The 22,426-nt window shown below is 34.9% G+C and overlaps 1 protein-coding gene across 12 annotated transcripts in view; it reads right to left on the bottom strand.

Moving 5' to 3' along the window:
* Window positions 1-22,426, bottom strand: part of sel (canopy family protein seele) — an 81,069-nt gene that overhangs the window by 34,942 nt on the left and 23,701 nt on the right. For all 12 annotated transcript variants that reach the window (XM_076489478.1, XM_076489480.1, XM_076489482.1 and 9 more), the window contains exons 3-5: window positions 19,051-19,166; window positions 3,199-3,393; window positions 319-427 (exon numbers count right to left, since the gene is read on the bottom strand). In XM_076489478.1, coding sequence (XP_076345593.1) covers window positions 319-427; window positions 3,199-3,393; window positions 19,051-19,166 — 420 coding nt within the window. The remainder of the gene's footprint in view (window positions 1-318; window positions 428-3,198; window positions 3,394-19,050; window positions 19,167-22,426) is intronic.

Below are 22,426 nucleotides of genomic sequence, written 5' to 3'. Positions count from 1 at the left end.
CACAACTGCCTTCAAACATGTGGTTAGCTATCAGTCAGTTACCTCTTTCTTTCTTTGTGAACCTGACGATGACTGAAGAAGGTCAAAACGTTGTTCGCTCCTCTACATAAAATTTTCTCAACTCATACCAGCCATTTTTAAATATTTAAAATCAAAGCTTTTGAATACCATGCATACACAGTAAAGTGCATAAGCATTTTACAAAAGTTAAAAGCAGTCATGCAAATGTTAGATATAAAATTTTAAATGCAGAGTCTAGAAAATGTCGTGTTAAAATATGTAGAATGTGAAATGTCAAATAACAAGAGTAAAACCCACCTGTAACCTTTCTACAGAAATTAATTTTCATTTTGAAGCTGTCTGGCTTTGACACTTTGTGTAGCAACATCATTAAGTCATCTTCAAAATCTCCAATAATACTTTCACACTAAAATAAATATTAAACCAGAATTATAGTAATATGTTTTATGAATTATCTTTTTATAGCAGCATTTCTTTGAAAACATGTCATATAGAACAGTTAATCTTGCTTCAGTTGACTTTCATTTTTAGTTATTCATGCAAGAATAAATGACAATCAGGAACACACTATCTAAACATGTTATTCAGTAAAATATAAATTTCATTTTACTAATACCTTATGTAAACTGTTTTTAATAATTCTTGTATATAAATAAGTTACAAGTTTTCAAAGTGTAAGCTATTTTGTCACACAGCTAAGATCTGTGTTTGATGGTGTATGATGTAGGGAATAAAAAAAAAGCTTTGGGTATAAATAAATTATATGAAAGCATTGCTAGAATTTCAATTTCACTTAAAATATTTTCTGTTGTACACTGTTGCTGACTAAAGCATTAAATCTATTACCCATATGCCCATATTTATTTCCAAAGTGCACAAACAAAAGAGTACTGGTTTTACAATTAAATATGCATTTTAACTAGAACAGACTCACTCAGCATAATGAGTTTGATGCTAAGAAACTGGCTTGTTGTGAGGTGAGCATAAATAATATAGTTAAAATCCTAATGATATTAGCTCCAGGTGATAATAGAATTTGAAAATCTGTTGCATAAAAAGATAATGCAAAAATCGTTTGTAGTAAATTACAAAACACTTCCATGGTTTTACAAGGACCAACTATGTATAACATTCTTTCATAATTAATACATACAATCTGTTGGCTATTTCACGTACTATATTTATAACTGTCTTTTTTATATTGAAATGATATGATTAATCATGAATCTCTTGATAAAAATACATTGACAGGGTTTGATAGTTGAAAAAAAAATCAAAAAATAGTATTTTCCTAAGAGCAACTAGAAATTCATTTTAGCTTCAAGATATTTTTAATAATTGCAAATTTAATAATTGAGGGAATATTAAATACTTTAAAATCTTTCCAAAAAGTAAGCAACTTTTTCATCATTCATGGACCCACACAAATCTTGTACTTTCTTTCCAAAATTGCACCAATTAGATTTTACTTCTTAAACCCAAACAGATGCTTCAAGTATCTGGGTGAAAATTGTGTTTTACTCATCAGATAGTGACAGCATCCAATAACATTTGCCTCTTTGGCTGAAGACTAATCCAAATCATGTTATTAATGACCTTTTATAATTAGATCAGCATATATAAGGTATAGAAGTAAGTATTAGAAAAACATGGAAATAATTCCAGCAGAATGTGCAAAAAATATGGTTTAAAGAGTCAAGTTATTGAAAGATTAACAGTGATATTTGGTAACACTTTTGGAATACAAATTCATCAATTAGTTTTATTTTTGATAAGAAAACATATGTGATCTGAGGAACTGAAACTGAAAACAAACACACAATAAAGAGCACAAGCTCATTTGTTCTAAGCTAGTTCTTCTGAATTCCGAGTATCTGGAAGAATAAAACATTGATTCACATTTGTTACTGACCAATAAATAAAAATACTATGAAGGTAGTTTTAAGTGTAAAATGACAAGTCCCTATGTTTTAAACAATTTTGAAAAAAAAAATTAAATAAACTATATCCAATTAGTATCATGTAAACTATAATAATTATAAATTAATAATATACTGGTGCTTCAGATAATTTTGAAATACAAACTTACCACAGATAGATTTCAAGTTCATGCATAAAATATTTTCAAAAACTTTCAAACATACATAGATGTTTGTGGAACACAAGATCTTTTAAAATACATTTGTATTTAACTGAATGTGCACCTAGTTAGTTTGTTGGACTGACCAGGCACTGAACAAGTACCACTGACTACCAAGTTTCTGAGTTTATGAAGCATATCTTTTTGAAAGTTGCAAGTTTTAAATGGAAAGTACAAATTTGTTGTACTCAAAAAATCAGATATTCTAATATAGTATTTATATTAAAATTATGTTTCAAATTGATAAAGTAAGTCTTAATTAGGTTCTTACAATTCAGTTTGCAAGTTGATGTTCATCTGATGCATAAAAGATACATTTCCCATCAAAAAGTGTACAAGTTGTATTTGCATAATTTATTCAACTTCCTGAATGCATACTGAATGCTTTTGCAGTACTTATATACACTATGTCTGGTACTTTCTCCACTCTAACACAAACTGTTACAAAATCAATGATGCAGAGTACAATGAGAGTTGATAACTATCATTATACTATGTTCCGTGTTACTCTCTACAAGACTGAAGCATGCACACTTTAATCTCAACCTGTGCATTTTGGATTAAAAACAACCCTAACCTTAACACCTTACTGCAATTATTCATGTTTAGATGCATATTTATCTATTTTTGTTCCTACACTTTTCCTGAGAAGTGCATACAATTATCTTTGTCAACTGGCACACACACACATATATATATATATATATATAAATAACAAACTAATTTTTAGCTACCCTCCTAACAGCTTCATTTGATGAATACTGGATATACTCTGTCACTTATATTTCTGCACTTGAAAAATGTTTTAAACGACACTTTTGCTATGAGTACTGAAGTGAAAGGTTTTCAAAATTAAGAGCTGAAAAAAAATAACAGCTTTCTTCCTCCTATCATTTTAATTTTCCGTTCCTCGTATCATGATATGGAACTGATTATGAAAAATTATATTTTCTATTTTCAAAATGTATTTCTGTAACTATAAACAAAAAGTGTGTTCAATCACAACTGAACAGTTATTCAAAAATGGTTATACTTACAGCAGTCTTTAAACTCTTGTTTAAATCAGGATCAGGAACAATATTATAGTTACTAAGCAAAGCAATCTGTTCTGAAAGGTTCAGCAAGGCTAGTTCTTTGGTTTCTTTATGTGTTGCTTGTGCATAATCATCAAATTTTTCACACAAACCATCAAAGAGTTCATGAAGATGAGTTTCAGATGCTACATATGGTACCTTTTAAAAAAAAACCTATTTACTTTGAAAAACTTCTGTAAAGTTGAGCATGCCACAGTAAAAATCATTTTATAAATACAAATTTATATTTATCTCTATTATATGTTTAAAGTAAATTGATAAAGTTCATACTAGACAATACTACTGACTAAAACGTGGCTATAAGTAATTTCTTGCAAATAAATTTCATTCATTGTTAATTGACTGCACAGCTGCATCCCACTATGATGGAATATGTTGGTTATTTGGCACCTGAAGAAAGCAGACCAATGCTCTGTTAAAACATACAGTATGTTTCATTAAAAATAAAATACATTATGCTTATAAATTGTTGTTGACTAATTAATATTACTGCATCAGCATAAAGTGTTTTATTACTTAAGTACAAGTGTGAATGAAAACTCCAGAACAGTTAAGTAACCACTGACATGAAGTGGCCTCCATAAAGGCATAGCTACTCAAAGCTGATGGAGGATGCCAATTATAGATTAATCCCAATTCAAATAGGCAACAATCATCAATAATTTGTTTCATGGCAGAGAGTAGTCTCAATGACAACACCAATTAACTATAATAAAGTAAGATGAAGGATCAATACAAGTGTGGGCTTTATCTCAGTCACTGATTTTCAAAATCTACACAAAATTGACAGCCCTTTAACAGTTGACAAGAATAACCATATTTTTTTCAATTATGTTACTTTCTTATGAACATATATTGAGGAAAGATTAATTTTCAGAAGACACTGATCTCAAGTATGCATCAAATGTAGTGAAATAATAACTGAAGGAAAAATCTGAAAATGAAACACCTATAACCATCACTACACTCACACAAAATCTCAGTGTGCATACAGCTTTGGAAATCTGGAATAGCAACCGAAGGAAGTAATATTTCACAATGATACACACTGATAAGCACATAGCAGAATCAATACAAAGTCTAGTGGTTATTTAGAACAAATACAAAATATTATTTAATGTAATTGGTTTTCTTTTCTACTTTTTAAATGATGTTGGAATGGTGAAGGGACTGGAGCAACAAATTACCTGTGTGAGCTATCTTCAGAAAACACCCAAAGATACCTATGGGGTGTGACACCAAATAGCATGGGCTCCATAGAGGCACACCCATGGCTGACTGCATCTTGCTTCATCCAGAGTACAATTTTTGCCAATGTATACAATGAGAAAAGACCGAAAAGTCAGAAATATGCCACAAGGATAGGCAAGGTAACTACATGACCATCCAAGTACTTGCACTCGAACTGTCAGACAGCTAACGTGTAATGAGTTTAGAGCTCGTTCAGACTGTACCTTGTGTACTCACCTTCTCTACCATCAGACTCAACAGGTCATAACCAGCTCTGGGAGAAGGGTACTTGTGATAAGCATACATTCTCACTTCTTTTACTATCAGTCACTATGAGTTGCAGAGGAAGGCACTGTATGGAATTCTGTAAGTATGAATACTTATATAACCTCTATTCAACCAACTATCAGTCACTATGAGTCCCTTGCCTGCACAAGAAATATAACAAAGATAAATTCACATGAAAAGATAGTGATTTTTAACATCAGTCTACATGAAGACTATGATGTATCATAGTTATATATTGTGAGGGACTTGCACCATACTGTGGTGTCGCTGAAGCCCACTTCTCAACATGAAGGAACCCCTTATTCTTGTCTCACCAGTTAGGTCATAATACGTGTTCCATCACTACGATGGATTAGATGCGATGTCACCCAAACACACTTCTCAACATAGAGGGGCCTCTTGTTCTTGTCTCATCAGTTAAGTTAAAATTTGTCCCATCACTACAATGGATTAGAGAAGGTAAGTGGCAAGTCTCAAAAACTCCACTTGTTTGGTTGGTTGGTTTGGTGTTTTACAGCACAAAGCAACTAGGCTATCTGTGCCAAACATCCAGTAAAAATTTAAAATTAAAATTAGTAAAATTCACAAAAGGAAATTAAAATAAAACAAAACAAAGTTAAAAAAAACATAAATAGCATTGAAACCAATCTTTACACCTAGTCTACAGCAGTAAGAGAAAAACTACAGTAATACAAGTTGTAAAGGACTTTCTGTAGTATATTTGTAATTATCATAACTCACCAGGAAAACTACAAGCTTAGTTCAAAAACCACTGTTTGTCACCTGAAGCTGGCCTTTCCAGTTCTGGTTTGGAGTTATTTGATGTTACAGACATTTTTTTAATTTCAAATCGAACTAGATGTACTTTCATTTTTAAAGGGGAATCACATTAAAAAAGGTCTAATGTATAAATTAAAACAAAAGCATTAAAAAGATTAATGACCTTCAAAAGACTAAAAACATTTCCAAGGTGGACAGTATCACATCACCAATAACACTGTCTAATGTTACAGATAAACCTTGGGACAGAACATTTTTAAAATTGTGCCGTCGTTGACAGTCATAACGAAGCCCAAGACAGTAAAATGTAACTTATTGTGACCTGAGTATTTCCCAGACATAGCTGAATCAGTCCCAGGTATAAGAAAACAATAAGTTAAAAACTGCGACCAATGTGTAGTCTAGTTAGAACAACTTCCTCTTTCCAATCCTTATGGTAGCAAGACAGCCAAAGTCCATAAAAAGGTTTTATTTGGAAAAGCTTGTTTTCACGTTGCTCGCTCCAAGTCAACTGCCAGCTGGCATAAAGTCAAGTGCTGAGTACAGGACCATAGTCCATGTATGGAACAGGCACAGCAGTGATAGAGCCAGAGCAAACAGATTTAGCTGCAGTGTCGGCGAGCTCGTTCCAGCAAATATCAACGTGGCCTGGTATCCAGAAAAACTGGATAGATGTAGATGTTAAAGAGAAATGGGTTTTGAATATCGGCAAGGACATGGTGTGAACTAACATGAAGCAATTCCAGGGCGAGCAGAGAACTAATAGAGTCAGTATAAATAGTACAGTTTGAGCACTGCTTAGCTTCTATGTGATCCAGGGCAAGAGAAATGCCATACAGTTCAGTAGTGAACACGGAAACTGTAGAGGGGATTCTACACACAACCACAAACCGCAACAAACCATGGCAAAGCCCACACAGTCACCTGATTTCAAACCATCTGTATAAATAGGAATGGAAGTATGGTTCGAAAGATGTTCAGCAAATAAGAGAGTATTTCCAACTGAGAGTGTCTACTTTTCTCAAATGACTTAAATGTGGGTAACATTTGGGGGACTAAGTAGCCATGGTGGGATGGGCTGACCAGAAAATACAGCAATATTATTCAAGGACAGACCCAATTCATCCAACTGCACCTGGATATCAAACACAAAAGAAGCAATGGCAGATCGTCTGTTCTAAAGAAGTATGGCTCACCAAGGAAAAAAAACACAACCTCAGGTGGGATGCTTTGGTAAGGAACATAGTTTCGAGGCATATAGTAAACACAGTGAAGTCCTTGATGATGAATGGGGTTCAGCATCTTTAGGCCAAGGTTCTGGCAGAGCCATAAACCAGTGATCCATAGTCAAGTTTCTTTCAAATAACAGCACGATATATCTTTAGCATAGAATGTTGATCTGCTCCACAAGTGGTGAAAGAGAGGACACAGGATGTTCAGTGCTCTTGTACATTTGACCTGTAGCTGCTGGATGTGTGGTATAAAGGTCAGCTTACGGTCAAAAATAAGCTCCAAGAACTTTGTCTCAGGAACCACATGCATCACAACTTCACCGATACAGAGCTCAGGATCAGGGTGAATACCCCATTGGTGGCAAAAGTGCATGCAAACAGTTTTAGAGAGAGAGAAGTTAAAGCCATTTGTTGTGGTCCACTTCAGTAAATGACTGTGGGCAATCTATAACTGCTACTTCATGTTCGAGGAATGACAGAAGATGTGAAAGTCGTTGACATAGAGCCTGTTTGCAACAGTGAGAGGGAGTTGTTCAGTGATGGCATTAATGTTTATACTTAAAAGTGTGACACTTAAAACACAGCCCTGAGAGACTCCAAGTTCCTGTAGAAAAGAATGGGAATATGGAGAACCCACACAAACTTGGAATATACTGTGCATTAAAAAAATTTTAATAAAAATGGACAAATGGCAATGTAACCCATATATGTGGTCTCATAAAATGCGATACCTCCATGTTGTATCATTAGCCTTCTCAAGGTGCAAGAAAATAAGTAAAAGAACCAGTATAGAAAAGAGAAAGGTTGTGATCAGAGAGCATAAGCTCTATGGAGCAATCCTTCCTATCAATGTCTGCACTTCCCCAGACAGGATGATGTCCATTAAAGTGCTCTAGGATTAAAAAGGGAGATGGCAACTGTTCGATGAGAGCATCATGGTCTGATTGATCATATGTCTCTCCAGGTGACAGGTATGACCCAAAAAAACTCAGACAGCTACAGCCTCCAAGGGTGTGTCAAGTGAAAAAGACAGGGTGGGCGCATGCTTATCAACCAACAGTGACACCCCTCCATGCACTCGTCCATCACACAGCCTGTCATTTTTGTATAAAGAAAACTGCCAAAAAGTGACTGTATCAGCAGGTTTCAGAAATGTTTCCTGAAAGGAAAGACATTCAGGTTGGTAGGAAGCAATCAGTGTTTTGATGTCATCCAGATTAGAACGTAAACCTTGACAATTCCATTGTATCAGAGTGGCCATGTGTAGGCGAAATGGGTGGAGAACCCTTCTGTTTACTACCACATCTTTTTTCCTCACTGTCCTTATTCGAGGGAGGTCTATCGACCTCCATGGATCCTGCCCTGGGTTGATTGGGTAGGTCTTTGCTCTTGGAAGACACGAACAAATGATTGTTTTGCATCTTGGGGTGGGAGAGGAAGATGTATCCAAGGAAATGCCTGTACCTGGAACCAAAGGATGTGAATCTTGGGGTTTGTTGGAATGTATGTAAGGGACAGAAATAGGTGTTGAAGTTGATTAATCAACTTTTTTAACCATGGAGTTCAAATGACTTTTCATTTGTCTGGAGAACAATTCTTTTGGAGGCACAGAGAGATCTGTCTGCACTCCCACTGTAGTTGTGGAATGAAGTGCAGCAGCATATGTCCAAGATAAGGTGGTGGATAGCAATTTCAAGAATTAGGATAGGTAATGTTATCTATTGTTTTCAAAACTGCACTTCTTTTTCTTCCAACTATTTAGGGCAAGAACCTATGTAGAACAGGTGAGAGCCATTGCAATTGATGCAATGAGGGTCCGTTTCAAATTCGTAGGTATCATGGTCCTTGCCGCTGCAACGAACATGTGAAGGAACCACAACATGACATCTTCGAGTGACAAACTGCTGACACTGGAAACATTGGAAAGGGTTTGGAATGTATGGCCGTACCCTGCAATTAAGATAGCCTGCCTTGATTTTTCTGTAAACAGTTGAAGAAACGTAAACTTACCTTTTTTCATACCAATGTAGGATAGTAGTCCACTAAGTAATTTTTATTTAATCAAATAATGCAACAAAGAAAATTGAATAATAACATATCACAAGTAGACAAAGTCCCACAACTATTACAATTTTTCTAGCTTTCTAACTTTCCCACAAGAGTCATTACAAATTCATTTATGTTAGTTGAAGTGCTTCCCATGGCAATGAAGCTTGTATTGGAAGAGAAAGTGACAATTCATATAATATGTCATTTAATACATGAACACTTTAGCTTTCTATTGATTATAGATAATATAGTATTAAATGTAAGAGAGAACTGTTGACAAAAAGAGGTCTGATTTTCTATTTGGTTCTATAACCAATAAAGATCAAAAGAGATAATTATGTTTGTCCGAGTGATGATAGTAATATGAAGAATAATTTATGTTAAACTTCATACCTATTGGAGAAGTGTTGAATTTATTCTGAGCAGGCCAGACAGAACAAGACAGCATCTGTTCAGAACTGATATAATCAAAAATGAAGGAAGAGATATGGGAGTAAGGAATTTCCACTTTCCCCTGCCATGGAAAAATGAGGAAAAGAATGACCAGCCAAAATAAAGAAGGGATAAACTATAATGAGAAAGTGAAAGAAAATAAAGGCATAGATACATGTAGATGGCTATCAACTTCAAAAAATGTATGTCCAGTGAAAGCAAAAGCATTTGCTACAGGTTTGACATAGACCCAAGCAAGAATATGGAGAAACACACTAATGACAAAAAAAAAAAAAGGGGGGGCAATGAAAAAGTAATGAATGAGAGATGGTAGAATAGAGGCAAGAAAAAGGGGAAATGTGACATTGGGTAATACAAAAGGTGGAGGAAATACTACCCTAAAACCCCAAATAAAAGAAACTTAAAGATCGTGACAGAAATATCCCATGAAATAAGTAATATGTCACAAGATTATGGTGCCAATGAGACCAATGTAAAAGGTATGTCCCATGTATCACCACATGGAACAGGTAGAAAGGTACAGGAGTTATATAGCTACAGAGTAATGGAGGTGTAGTAGGCAATCTCACATGCAGTTATAAAGAGATTTGGTATTCTGAGGAAAATTCTGTTTGAGAGTGGATCAGAAGTCATGGAAAGTTGGGAAGAGGAAGACTGGGCTGCAACACAACAATATAGAGCCACAGAAACAAGGTTGGGACAGACTTAAGGGAAGTCCCAAAACAGAATAAGGACCTTATGGAGGAGATGAAGAGAACATATGTATTGAGAAAGATTGTACAAACCAGGCTGGAGGCAAACAGCCAGGATTGAGGGATAATAGAGTGATGTTGCCAATCACTGTGCCATGTAGACTGATTTGACTATTCATATTGAACCATCTGTAGCAATTTAAAAGATACATCCATATGAATTAAAAATACAAAACTAAAGACAGTTTCCTCACAAATGAAAAGATTAGAACAAAGTAAGTTAACAATGAGGGGTGTGACAAGACAAGAAAAGAGAAAAACAATGAAAAGCCACTGGGTGAGGAGCCAATGCAGTCATGTTGAGAAGACAGAATATAATGATGTGCAGTGTCCCCAGAACTGATAGAAATGACATAGGCCCCAAACAAATTCTGAACACTATCTGCTATAAAAATATGCAAGAAATAACAAAAGAAGATTAAATGTTGTCTAATAGGAGTATATATTTTGGAGTAAGTAGCCGTATCAAAACATTTATCATGGATGACATTCTATGGAGAAAACAACTGTTTAAAACTTATCATCTGATGGTACGTGAAGTAGCAATTAACCAGAACTAATAACTATAGTCTAGGGGAACCTGTAAAGGAGTAAAAAAGCAAGGAAGAAACATTACTTATGATGTGTACTTTCAAATCAAAAATGGACTGTAACAAAATATTATCACCTTTATGTGGCTTTTTAAGAAATGGATGAGAACTGAGCATCACCATTCAAGGTACACATTATGCAAAAGAAAAAAACTGGGCTAAAATATTACTCATTAAGTGTACATGTCAAGATGCAATGAAGAAAGTCTATATATCATCATTACATTGTTGCATGAGAAAGAAGAATGAACTGTATCAAAATATTATCTCTAAAAGTACATATTAAATGGTCATGAAACAAAACTGAGCATGAATATCTAAGTAAACATGCTAAAGAGAAACTAGGTTTAAACATATTTGTATGTATGTATTAAAGAGTAATGAACTATGATGAGACATTGTGTACTAAGTGAAATAAGGAGCAAAGAACTAAGACTAAACTATAAAAATGTTGTGTTATATTAGAAGTAATGAACAAAAAGTAAATATTAACATTTCACAGTCCCTATGTTAAAAATAAGCAACTCTTTCTAAATATCAACTGTTGTGTATACCAAAAGGATCAAGTAACCATGACATAACACAGTATTCTAAGTAAGGAGCAATTAACTACATCTAAACACTACCTTCTACATGTATATGTTAAGGAAGAACAAAGTTACACATTTTCTACTGTGTGTTCATGTTAAGGAGTAACAACTAGACAAATCTTAAAAAGGATGTGTACATGGAATAATGAAAACAAACAAACGATTTTCTTCCATGTGAAGAAGTAGAGAACATAAACTAAACATCAACTTTGAGATGCACACGTTAAAGAATATGGATCTCGAATAAAACATTAAGAGTTGTGTGTATATGACAAAGTGTAATCCAATAAGAACAAGTATCATCTACCAAGAGTACGTGAAGAGGTAATGAGATAATATAAATATTACCTTCTACATGGACACATCAAGGAGCAAGTACCTATAACAAAATATCAGCAATTATGTGTTAAAAAGGAAAGAGCAACTAACTGTATATAATCATTAACACTGGTCTGTGTTTACATAGTAAGGAATAACATGTATGTACACATGTGAGAGAGAGAGAGAGAGCTATATGACTGAACATAACATACTAAGCAGTAGACATTATGTAGTAAGTAACTTTGATTATACATTACAATCTAACTAGTGCAAGTTAAAAAAAAACAAACTAGTTCTAAATGATATGTGTGAACACAAAGAGCAGTACATTAATTTCAACAAGTCATGTGTTAAGAGAAGAAAAAAACAATGTGCAAACAATAACTTCTATGAGTTTGTTACCTGGTAAGGCAAGAAAGACAAGGCATAAAACAGCAGAAGCAAACTAAAACCTGAACCAAATTCGTGGTTCGATACTAACTGGGGAGAAGAAAGGAAACAACAGGAAGAAGGCATATATGTATATATGACATGAGAAAGATATTCAATATGTAGAAGGTACTGGCTGCTAAGTTGTTTCATTTTGTCTTCCTTCACTTCAACTTCAAAATCTGTAAGGAGAAATATGTGGCAGAAAATGAAAAATAGGATCCATGCAAAAACATGGACCCCACCACATGTTAAATAATGTTGCATTTCTCTCCTTCTTACTGTATTTGTTAACCTGAGCAGTATCTTTTGCAACAGGCAAATAATTTCCTAAGTTGTTGGTAACTCACATCAGCACAAAAAATAATTCAAGTTAACCTGTGAATTCTTATTGAAAATACAAGGTAAACACACACTGAAGTATTTACTTCAAGTCTCTACAAATATAAACACATCTTAGAACAACATTGCCAAAGAAATGAATGAAGATTCTCCCAGATAAATACAGATAGATCATTTATGCAAGGAATTGTGTTGCACTCCAAATAAAGGTCGGTTTCCTGCATGATACATCACAACACACTGGTGCAAATTCATGTGATTTTCATATAAATTTGAAGTGGGAGTTTCATAAAGCTGGTATAATGCAAATTTAAAGCAGAACAGTATTGCTTCAAGAGGAAATAGCTAATCTGCACACAATCATATCATAATCAACCATTCAATTACAATTACTATTTAATTGTTATTTCTGTATGTGTATCACCTGTGCATTCTCAAAATCATTTCCAATAGAGCATATTAACATTTTCTTAAACTGAAAATGTATTTCCAATAATACCTCCTCTCACACTTATAGCTATCACTCAACTGAAAGAGTTTTTCTCCTTTGCCCAGCTGAGAATTGGTTTGATTTTTATCTTGCTTGCTTCAGTCTTTTATACCTCACTTTTTCAAAACTGACTCCATTACAGTCTAACACTGACCATTACGAGGGAGGAGGGAGAAGGATTAATGGAAATACATTTAAGTCAAGAAAATGTTAACTTCAGAACATACCTCTGGTGGGGCATTATTCATACAGAAATCATCTGTATAAATCATTGGTGTGTCACTAGAAGATCAGCACCCTAGTGTGGGAACTGCAATACATCCAAAACAGGTATGCACTTCTCCTGAACTTAATTCCTATATTGTGCATGGAATTTACCAGATTTATCAATGCCTTATGTCAGACCTAAACCAGATAGCTCAGGTTCCACAAATGGGGTCGGAAATATAGGGCCATAATCCACATATATCCCATATTGGAGGCGAAGGCAACTGGACCACAAATTATGTACACCTATACTTATGAGTTGATCCCAACTGTAGTAACAGACTGAGTGATGTGTTCTAAGCCACTGGAATCACAAGGAGAATGTAAGCAACACTGAAGTGGATAAACCTTCTCCTAAATCAAAAGTAGTCCAAAAGTCAATACTCCAGGCTCTAAATGAAGAAATTGTGTATGCATGACACACCCTGAAGAAACACAACTCATCTGGTCTGTAATTATAAATAATCATTCTCACTCCTCAACCATGTGGATAAGGTAAATACTATTTACTCCTGAAATTATGGGGAAGACATGGAACAACTGTGCTCAACAAAGGACCCAGAATGAGATTACTATGCATTCAGAATTACAAGATAACATTGGACCTTTTTTTTGTTAAAAATGTACTGAACCAATATTGAAAAAGAAGGGACATACTCAATGCAACCAAATAGCCAAGCATCAAATATGAACCAGTATTACAAGCACACCCAAGTCGGGAAGCCCCCAACTTTGCTTTTTTCTCAAAGAGTGAAACAATTCACTCTAATACTCTGGAAGAAAAACCTCTGTCCACTACTCCAGTGACTGAACACTGAGTGTGATAAGAACTCCCAAGTACCACTAGTGGAATCTGAGGTAGGTATAATGCATGTTAGAGAGCCCTGAGGAACAGTGTTTTGGAAATAACACACTTGATGAGCCAAGTTCCCTAAAAATTTAAAAGCAAACTGACCACAATTTCTTCAATCTCATGATTGACAGGGATAGGCAGCATCCCCTTATGCTTTACTCATGATGGTCCATTGGTGTAGGTCCAGTATAATAGAGTAACACCACCTGGTCAGACTTTTGGTAATTTTTGTATCACTTCATTTCTACAGAACCTGTTGCAAATAGTCTAAAGTTGATTGCATTAGTGGTTGCTAGTGCAAAATTGGTTTGCTAAAAACACACCTGTTTTGGAAACATGTTACAGAGTTGGAACCTGTGAAATCAAAGTAAAAGACCATAAAAGGTAAAAATAAAAATACTCACCCTCTCTTGAATAATCTAGCAAAAATGGTTATGATAGTTACATAGGGTAGCCAAAAATGCTTATGTGAAAAAACTGCCATATCATGTAAATAACATGAAAAGGGTATTGCTGGAGGTCCATACACCAGACTGCAAAATAACCTTCGGCAGGCTGTTCAACTGGGCAACTAAGAACATTGAAAACTGACAAATCTGATTAGATGTGACCCATAGAAAATTCCCTGCCTTCAAAGAGAGCCCAGAATAAATAGCATTGTCTAGTCTTTCTAAAGTTCTTAATGCAGGCAGCAAAATCTTCAAGACATTCACTGAACATGACTAACATGGAAATATGATTGGACATAGAAAAAAGAAATAGTGATCAGATGAACTGGTATAACAGATTTATCCACTTCCTTGTCTGACAGTGTCTTGGGTAACAAAACTGGTCTGAGAACATAAAGAGAATAAGAAAGCAGTCCATAGACAAACAACAAATAACTCTGACCAGTGACATCTGTAGGTCGGCAACCACATAAAGTAAACCTTCAGTTAAGAAGAATACACAGCATATAAGAATCAAGTCACAAACAGATGTGCAGAAAGAGAATGTAATGCAACCTTAATACACCAGTTATATCAACAGAACAACCATTAGGGACCAAAGACCCAAAGAATATTTAGTCATGAGAATTAAACAGTAGTCCATAAGGCCACTTTATATGGGGTGACTGTGGAAGATGCAAAACTTCTGCCAAAGAGCCATCAAAAAATAAGCATGATTGGCACTTCTAACTGATGTGGGTTTAACCTTCTTTCAATGTACCATTGCCAATGTGCATGTCACTTTCAATGATAAATGTTCATTTTGGAACTAAGCAAAAAATGAAATGAATAGATGGCAACCTTAGAAACTAAACCCCAATACCGTATTAAAGACTGCATGGCTCTATGCCTGAACCATGATCTTCTAGATGGCTAGATATACCATGTGAGATCATGACTGCTTGTACAGAGATGGCCCAAGACAAAGCAGAAGTGGTTGGAACTCCAGAAGATACTACAGAAGTAAAAACCAAGATACAGCTGCTAATCTGTTGCTATCAACAGGACTCAACAATATATCAGAACAAACCATATTTAGTACCCTAGGTAACATATAAATTGGATGGATGACCTAAAGTTGTAATCCCGTCCTATCCTGATTCAATGCATCCATTGTCAAAGCCCAAAGATGAGGTACTGACAACCATATTTCCAGTTGTGTGATCCAATAAGAAGCCAACCACTAATCAGAGTTGCAAAATGAGAGGCAACCCAACAGAACCTTGCAATGCAGCATGTTTTCTGTTGGAAAAATCTATCTGAATTGAGATGATCTGTTACAGCAGTCATTATCCATAAACCATGGTAAGCTAGTAGGGTGATATAATGGGAATGGTCATGAGAGAGGAGATCCAAGATTGAAAAACATGGAATTGTCAGAGTGAAGCTTGGCAATTTTTCCTTCAATAAGCACAAACCATGAAGCATTACCTTTTGAAGAGAAACATTGTATAGGAAAGCTTTTTCATATGTACACAGACCCTGGAATTCCTGACTGTTGATATATGCACCCCATCCTTAAAGTAATGCATTCATGAAGAGATGGCAGAGAAACCCATATATTATTAGTATCCTGACTTAACTCTTTGAGATCAAAGAATGATCCTAACAGAGATAATTGGACAATCCAGTGAATTGATGTTTATGATCCTCTGATTGCATAAAGACCATAAAAAGGGAAAATAATAAACTCATACAATTTGGCAAAACCTGTGCAAAGCTGATGCGAGTTTGACAGTAAAAGCCCCAAATTGCAGTACCTGACCATTGTGCACAAAAAATGCTGATAGCGGTGAAAAGATACCGCTATAGAATGTGCAAATAGGAGCCAACTACAATGATCTCAGACATCCACAATGCTAGTAAAAAATGTCAACTTAGATAGAGAAATGAGTAACTTGTGAAAACTGGAGAATCTAGGCATTGAAATAGATGAGAAAGATCAATGATTGGACACCAATTTCCTGTTTCATGAGCTTAACAATCAACAGAAATAAAACCTTAGAAGAGCTAACATGACTATCTCACTATCCCCAGACCAATCAAACTCTGGTAGCTCTAGAATATAGTTTCAAATCTCAATGATTTGCAGGAGACAGAAACCCTACAGGTTGATCAATAATAGTTGTGAAGATGTGAACTAAATAAATAATTCTGACTCAAGAACTGGTAGTGCTACTCGGTCTGTGATTAAGTTACCAATATCCAGAAATTCTCACCACTAAGTCCATACATACCCTGAAAGCATACAATAATCACTGACATCACTAGCAGTAGTCCAGTCAAGCAGCAGAACTCTTGGATACAGAAAAAATATATTCTGTATAACAATGTATTGAGGAGCTGATGTCAGAGTTGAGATTCACTAAGAGTGTTGGAGCTATGACTCCTTATAAGAGTCAATGAAATTTGAGACTCCAATGCAACAGAAATGAATTTAGAAGTTGACAACTGCTCATCATTAATAAAGTTGGTGATCCTGAGTCTTCCAAAAAGGTGAAATGTAGAGAAAACACAATGCCTGATTTTATAGAGTTGTAAGTCTGTACACTCACACTGTCTCATCAGGGGACATTGATCTATTCAGATTAACTACAAACTTTGCCTTAGAAACCCAAAATTTGAGGACGTGATGTATTTCTTTTTGAAGTTGGAGAATACTTCCAACTGGTAGTGGTAGACTGCCACAAAATTCCAACAGCCATGTCAGATAAGGCAGTACTGTTCCTTCACATAACTGAGAAGTAAACTTCCCAGCATGTACCACAATATCCACAGATGTAGAGAAAACTAAAAATTTTCACTCAGAACTTTCAGCTATAACTTAAGGTAAAGGATCAACAGGAAACAAAGAAAAGCACAAAACATTACAATCTTGATGAAGAAAAGAAACTGAAAAAAGCCTGTCCCTTTTCATTTTTATAGGTAATTTAAAGACTATTAATTACTGTTAATGGGAACAACATATTATCAGGTAAATTTTTGTTAGAGCACATTAACTCAGGTCCATTTTCCACATATACTGTAAAGAACCAGACCCCAGTGCTTCAAGACCACAAATTCACCATTGTCCAACATATGGAGTGAAAAGCCAATAGACTAAAAGTAGACACAAAAGAAAAACGAATCTAAAGTATCTCCAGAATGTCAAGAATCATTCTCAATTGCAGCCTTAAAGCCTTATTGGAGGAACACCATAGATCCAAATATATGTCTCCATCTCACTACAAATAAGGCCACTAACGGTTTCAACTGAGAGTGACTTACCCTGCAATTTTTGCATAATGCTAGATATCAGAGGTGGGATAAGAGAGACCTGATGTGCCTCCAAACCAGAAATAATAATTTAGAAATTCATACTGTGTAAATGAGGCTTCCCAATCAAAATAAAAATTGTATTATTATTATTATGAAAAACTAATAAAACATTCAAAATATCTTCAAACGATCATAATACTTTATCAAGTGATAACATTATCTGATTGAAATGGTTATACAGAGTGCCAGAATAAAGGGAACACTGACATAGATGGAAAGTATCACAAGATAAGTATTGCCAAGAGCAACTGAGTGGGGTATAAAAAACTAAAACAAGCAAACATGACTAAATGGGCAATGTAAGAAACCCTGGCAGTTGAGTAATAGCTATAAATATGAAAATAAACAAGCATGTTTTGGAAATGGTGGATTTTTTTTCTTCAACTTTTAACATCAAAAAAGAACAACCTTCTCAAGAAGTTTTAATAAAGAAACAAACATAAAAATATGCAAAATTAAAGAAGTCTTACTTATACAGCAGCCCCCGCTAGTACAGCAGTAGGTCTACAGATTTATATTGCTAAAATCAGGGGTTCGATTCCCCTTGGTGGACTCAGCAGATAGACCGATGTGGCTTTGCTATAAGAAAACTCATACACACATACTTATACAACTCAAGTCCAAAATAAACCAACACAAAGGAACACCTTTATACCTACATTAATATATAATCAAACATCTGAGCACGCCCTCTACATTTCTACACCCAATTATACAATTGCCTTCAAACATATGGTCAGCTATCAGTCAGTTACCTCTTTCTTTTTTAACCTGACGATGACTGAAGAAGGTCAAAACGTTGTTCGCTCCTCTACATAAAATTTTCTCTACTCATACCAGCAGTTTTTACATATATATTTTTCTCTACAAGTGGGTTTTCTTATCATCATGGATTATTAAAACAAAATTAATGTTTTGCACATTAATAAATGCATCATAAATGTACAATAAAATAACTGCCAAAAGTGCTGAACTTATTCTTTGTCTAACTCACCTATTCCAAATTTTTAGTCATTGTACTTTACAAAAGTTTCATGTTAACTTTACCAAATATATTTATCACATCTTAAAACTTATTAAGATACACTAACACCAATTTTAAAATTTCCTTCAATCAAATTATAAAATGGAAGAGTTGGTTTTGGAGAAATCTGTGGTAATGTCATGCTGAAAGACCCTAATAAAAACATTCATCATTTTTATTGAAACCATAATTTGATTGTATCTAAGGCAGTTTTAACACTAACTAAACATGTTTCATATATACATAGGTGCTAAATGAGACAGAAGTCATATTTTTTGTTTACAAAACTAGGATCATACCTGAGCTTGTTTCTGTGAGCCATCTGGTTGAATTCTAAAACTTCCAACTTGAATTGTTTTTCTGGGATCTTCCAATTCTACAGCTTTTACGATTTCATCTACCATAGTCTGACACACTGCAAGTCACAGAAACTTTAAATGTTTGCTGTATTTCTCACCAGTCCAATGTTTCATAAAAAATGACTTAAAACACAGCTTAATAATTTACAAATAAAAAGTTTGCATTTAAATAAAAGCTACAATTATAGCATATTCAAAATATTTTCTCTTTATTAAAAATTATAAATTGTTGCCAAAGTTAGCAGTTTCAATTGATACCTAAGCCTAATTTTTAATTATTTGCTACACTTTATACCCTATATTTGAACTGTTAATTTGCTGCCATCTTCAGAGAAATTCTGAAAAGGACTGTACATGCAAACACAAACTAACGTGGCAGGGGTTTAGTTTAGAGTGGTTCCTCTTCATCCCCTCATGTGAAAAATTGTTAAAATTTCCATTGCTTTTTCCTTCATTTTAATTTTTACATTTTTAGGGTGGAGTGGGGTAATTGAGAGTGATAAGAAAGACGGGAGAACTGGATGAGGGCGGCGAAAGTGAAGTGAGCCAGACCTAGGACAGAGTACAATGGCAGCTGGCAAATTGATTTAAAATTGATTATGACTTGATAAACTATAACTGAATAAAAGAATCAACAGCTCTTTTCAGGATCATGTAAGAATGTGGCTGGGACCTACAGATCCAATGTCAGAGATTTTGCTGTTGGGGGGAAATGGGAGTACCCTGAGAAAACCTACTTTCACGGCCTGAGTGCTGAAAAATCTACCCAGACCGTGCCCAGAAGTAGCTGGGAAGAAACACACGAATAAAAAGAAAAACAAAAGAAAAGCTGGTGGACTTTGACAGTGGTATACATGGAAACTGCTAGCTGCAGTCTTGTAGATCAGGTAGTAACTTTGTCATGAACTTGTTTTCACACTTAAAGCCCATTGGTGCAAGTGAAAAACGTGGTCTAGGTGGTGGAACAACTGGCTGTTCTTTGGTGAGTTGTTCTTTGCTGGTTTGTGATGCTTTGTTTCTTCTTGTAATTTTGGTTCAAGTTTTCTGTGTGGAGGTAATTTGTTTTTATGTTTGAACTGACGGGTCGATAGTTATCTTGCTAATGGTTTGAGTCTGGCTGGTTGTCGAATTCTGTGGAACTGGGACTGAAGTCTGGCATGATCTGTCACTTTTCTTTCTTGGACTGCTGAATCTTGGCTTGTTGCTAACAGAGGGAGTTGACGTCTTCTGGGTCGAGCTATCTGTATCTGTGTTCGTGTTTCTTCTAGTTGGATCTGAACTCAGCGGTATTTTTGTACTTTCTCATTGGAAGTTGTCTGTTGGTTGTTTATGATGTCTGGGTGCTTTGTTTGACCTAATTGTTGAAAGGTCGTCGATGTGGGCGTTCAGCTCTAAAGTAACATATGTGATAATAACATCCATCACGTAAAATACAATCAGCACTGTACTTCGAAGTTGTCAATATCTTCATGAAGTACGTAGGAAGATTAATGTTCTTAGAAAAAATTCGATGAACAGCATATACATTGGCCAGAATTTGAGGTTCTATGGCAAGTTTGATTTCTTCTGGTTGAATTGATGGGTCGACGCCCATGAGGAATACTGAATAAAGACTGACTGGACTTTTGGTCTTCCATGGCTGGCAGAGATAAATTTGGTCTGTGGTAGTGGCGGGTTGGATGAGAATTCCATCCTGGCGTAAGATTCGGGTCCTGGACGATTCAATGATTGCCCCTGGCTTGGCTTGGGCAATCAACATGGTGACTTGAAGTGGCATGAAGTACGATGGTAGACCACCAATGATTACCGGCGATACTAACGGCCTGACAGGCGTGGATGAACATTTCGTCTTAAAAAGCATGTTAGCAGAGATATCAGCATGTCTGACTTGCTCAGTGACTAGTGTGGAACTCTCATGGGACCGACCAATTGTACATGGTGACAGGAACCACAATTTAATTACAAGTAAAGAAGGATGGTGTGTTATTCACCTTTCTATGATCTGCCCCATTAAAACTTGAGTAAGCTACATAAAGGATTTCAAGATTGGAATTGAGATTTTGATTATTTCTATACTTCATTGATAAGTGTTTTATATTTGGTGGATGTAGAAAGTTTCTTTAATCTTTCATTTTCTAATGTGTAGATCATATCCTATTTTTTAATTATTGTTCCAATTTATTCTTTGGACCTTCTATGTTAATAATGGGTTATTGCAGGCAGATTGTCATTCCAGGGTATTGCTCTTGAATTCTAAGTTTTGTATTTTACATAAAGTCCAATTTACAGGAATTCATAAAGGTCTTTTTTTTTTTTTTTATCTCCACTGGATCTTAATGTGGTGTAGCATGATATGATAGTATTGCATTGCATCTTTAAGTACACTCTGACTATACTGCTTGCATAAAATCTGTACATTTTCAGAGATATTTGGCAAAGACAAATACAGCACTACTGCTGTAGTATTCTTCCTGTTTACTTTTGGTGTTTACTTATTTTTATTCAAATGTTCAGGATAGTTATCATCAAGAATATGTGCAGTAATGTGCTTTTCTTCCTTCTTCCTAGAGATAAAAATACTTTAGTAGATTTTCATTCTTTATTTTATAGAATATGCAACCTGAGATACTCACTTTTTCACAGTTGAGATGGTTTGATCTTTAATCAAAATCAAAAAACAACAACATAAGAAACATCAATGCCATAATACTGACCTATGTGCAATAGCCTTTATGTGAGAGAAGACCATAAGTTAAAATTGAATATGAACTATATTTGAAAAAAAGATGTACAAGAAGCCTTTATATTCACCTAAATGAAAACACAATCATACTAAATAAAAGTCAATAAAACTAGAACCCCCTGGAAAACATATAAATAATTAGTGCAAGTCTTAATTGAGGAAACCCTAGATAAATGTGTAGCATTCATTTCTTTCTATCAAAAAGCTCCAGATTCAAATCTCAGCCTCTGATAAGAAACAGTCCTTCTAAGGGCTTCCTCGACAAAGAAAGAGCAGCTGAAACACAGAATAACAGTAATAATAATAATCATTAGACTCAGGTAATATACATCTTATTGCAGGACTTAACAGACCTTTCCAAATTTATGAACACTTGTGAGTCACGTACAATCACAACTGTCATCATTATAAATGCCAATGTATTCAAAATAAATGTATTTTGTCCAATGCTCAAACTTTTTGTATCAGTATAATGGAATTGATATATAAACTTTTATTGATAAAATTGGAAATTAGTGATTATTTGAACTTTTACAAGGATAACTACTTTTTCTAATCAGAACGTTTTTTTAA

Source organism: Tachypleus tridentatus, chromosome 2, assembly GCF_004210375.1.
Source record: "Tachypleus tridentatus isolate NWPU-2018 chromosome 2, ASM421037v1, whole genome shotgun sequence".
NCBI lineage: Eukaryota > Metazoa > Arthropoda > Merostomata > Xiphosura > Limulidae > Tachypleus > Tachypleus tridentatus.
This window is presented reverse-complemented; position numbering and strand designations above follow the sequence as displayed.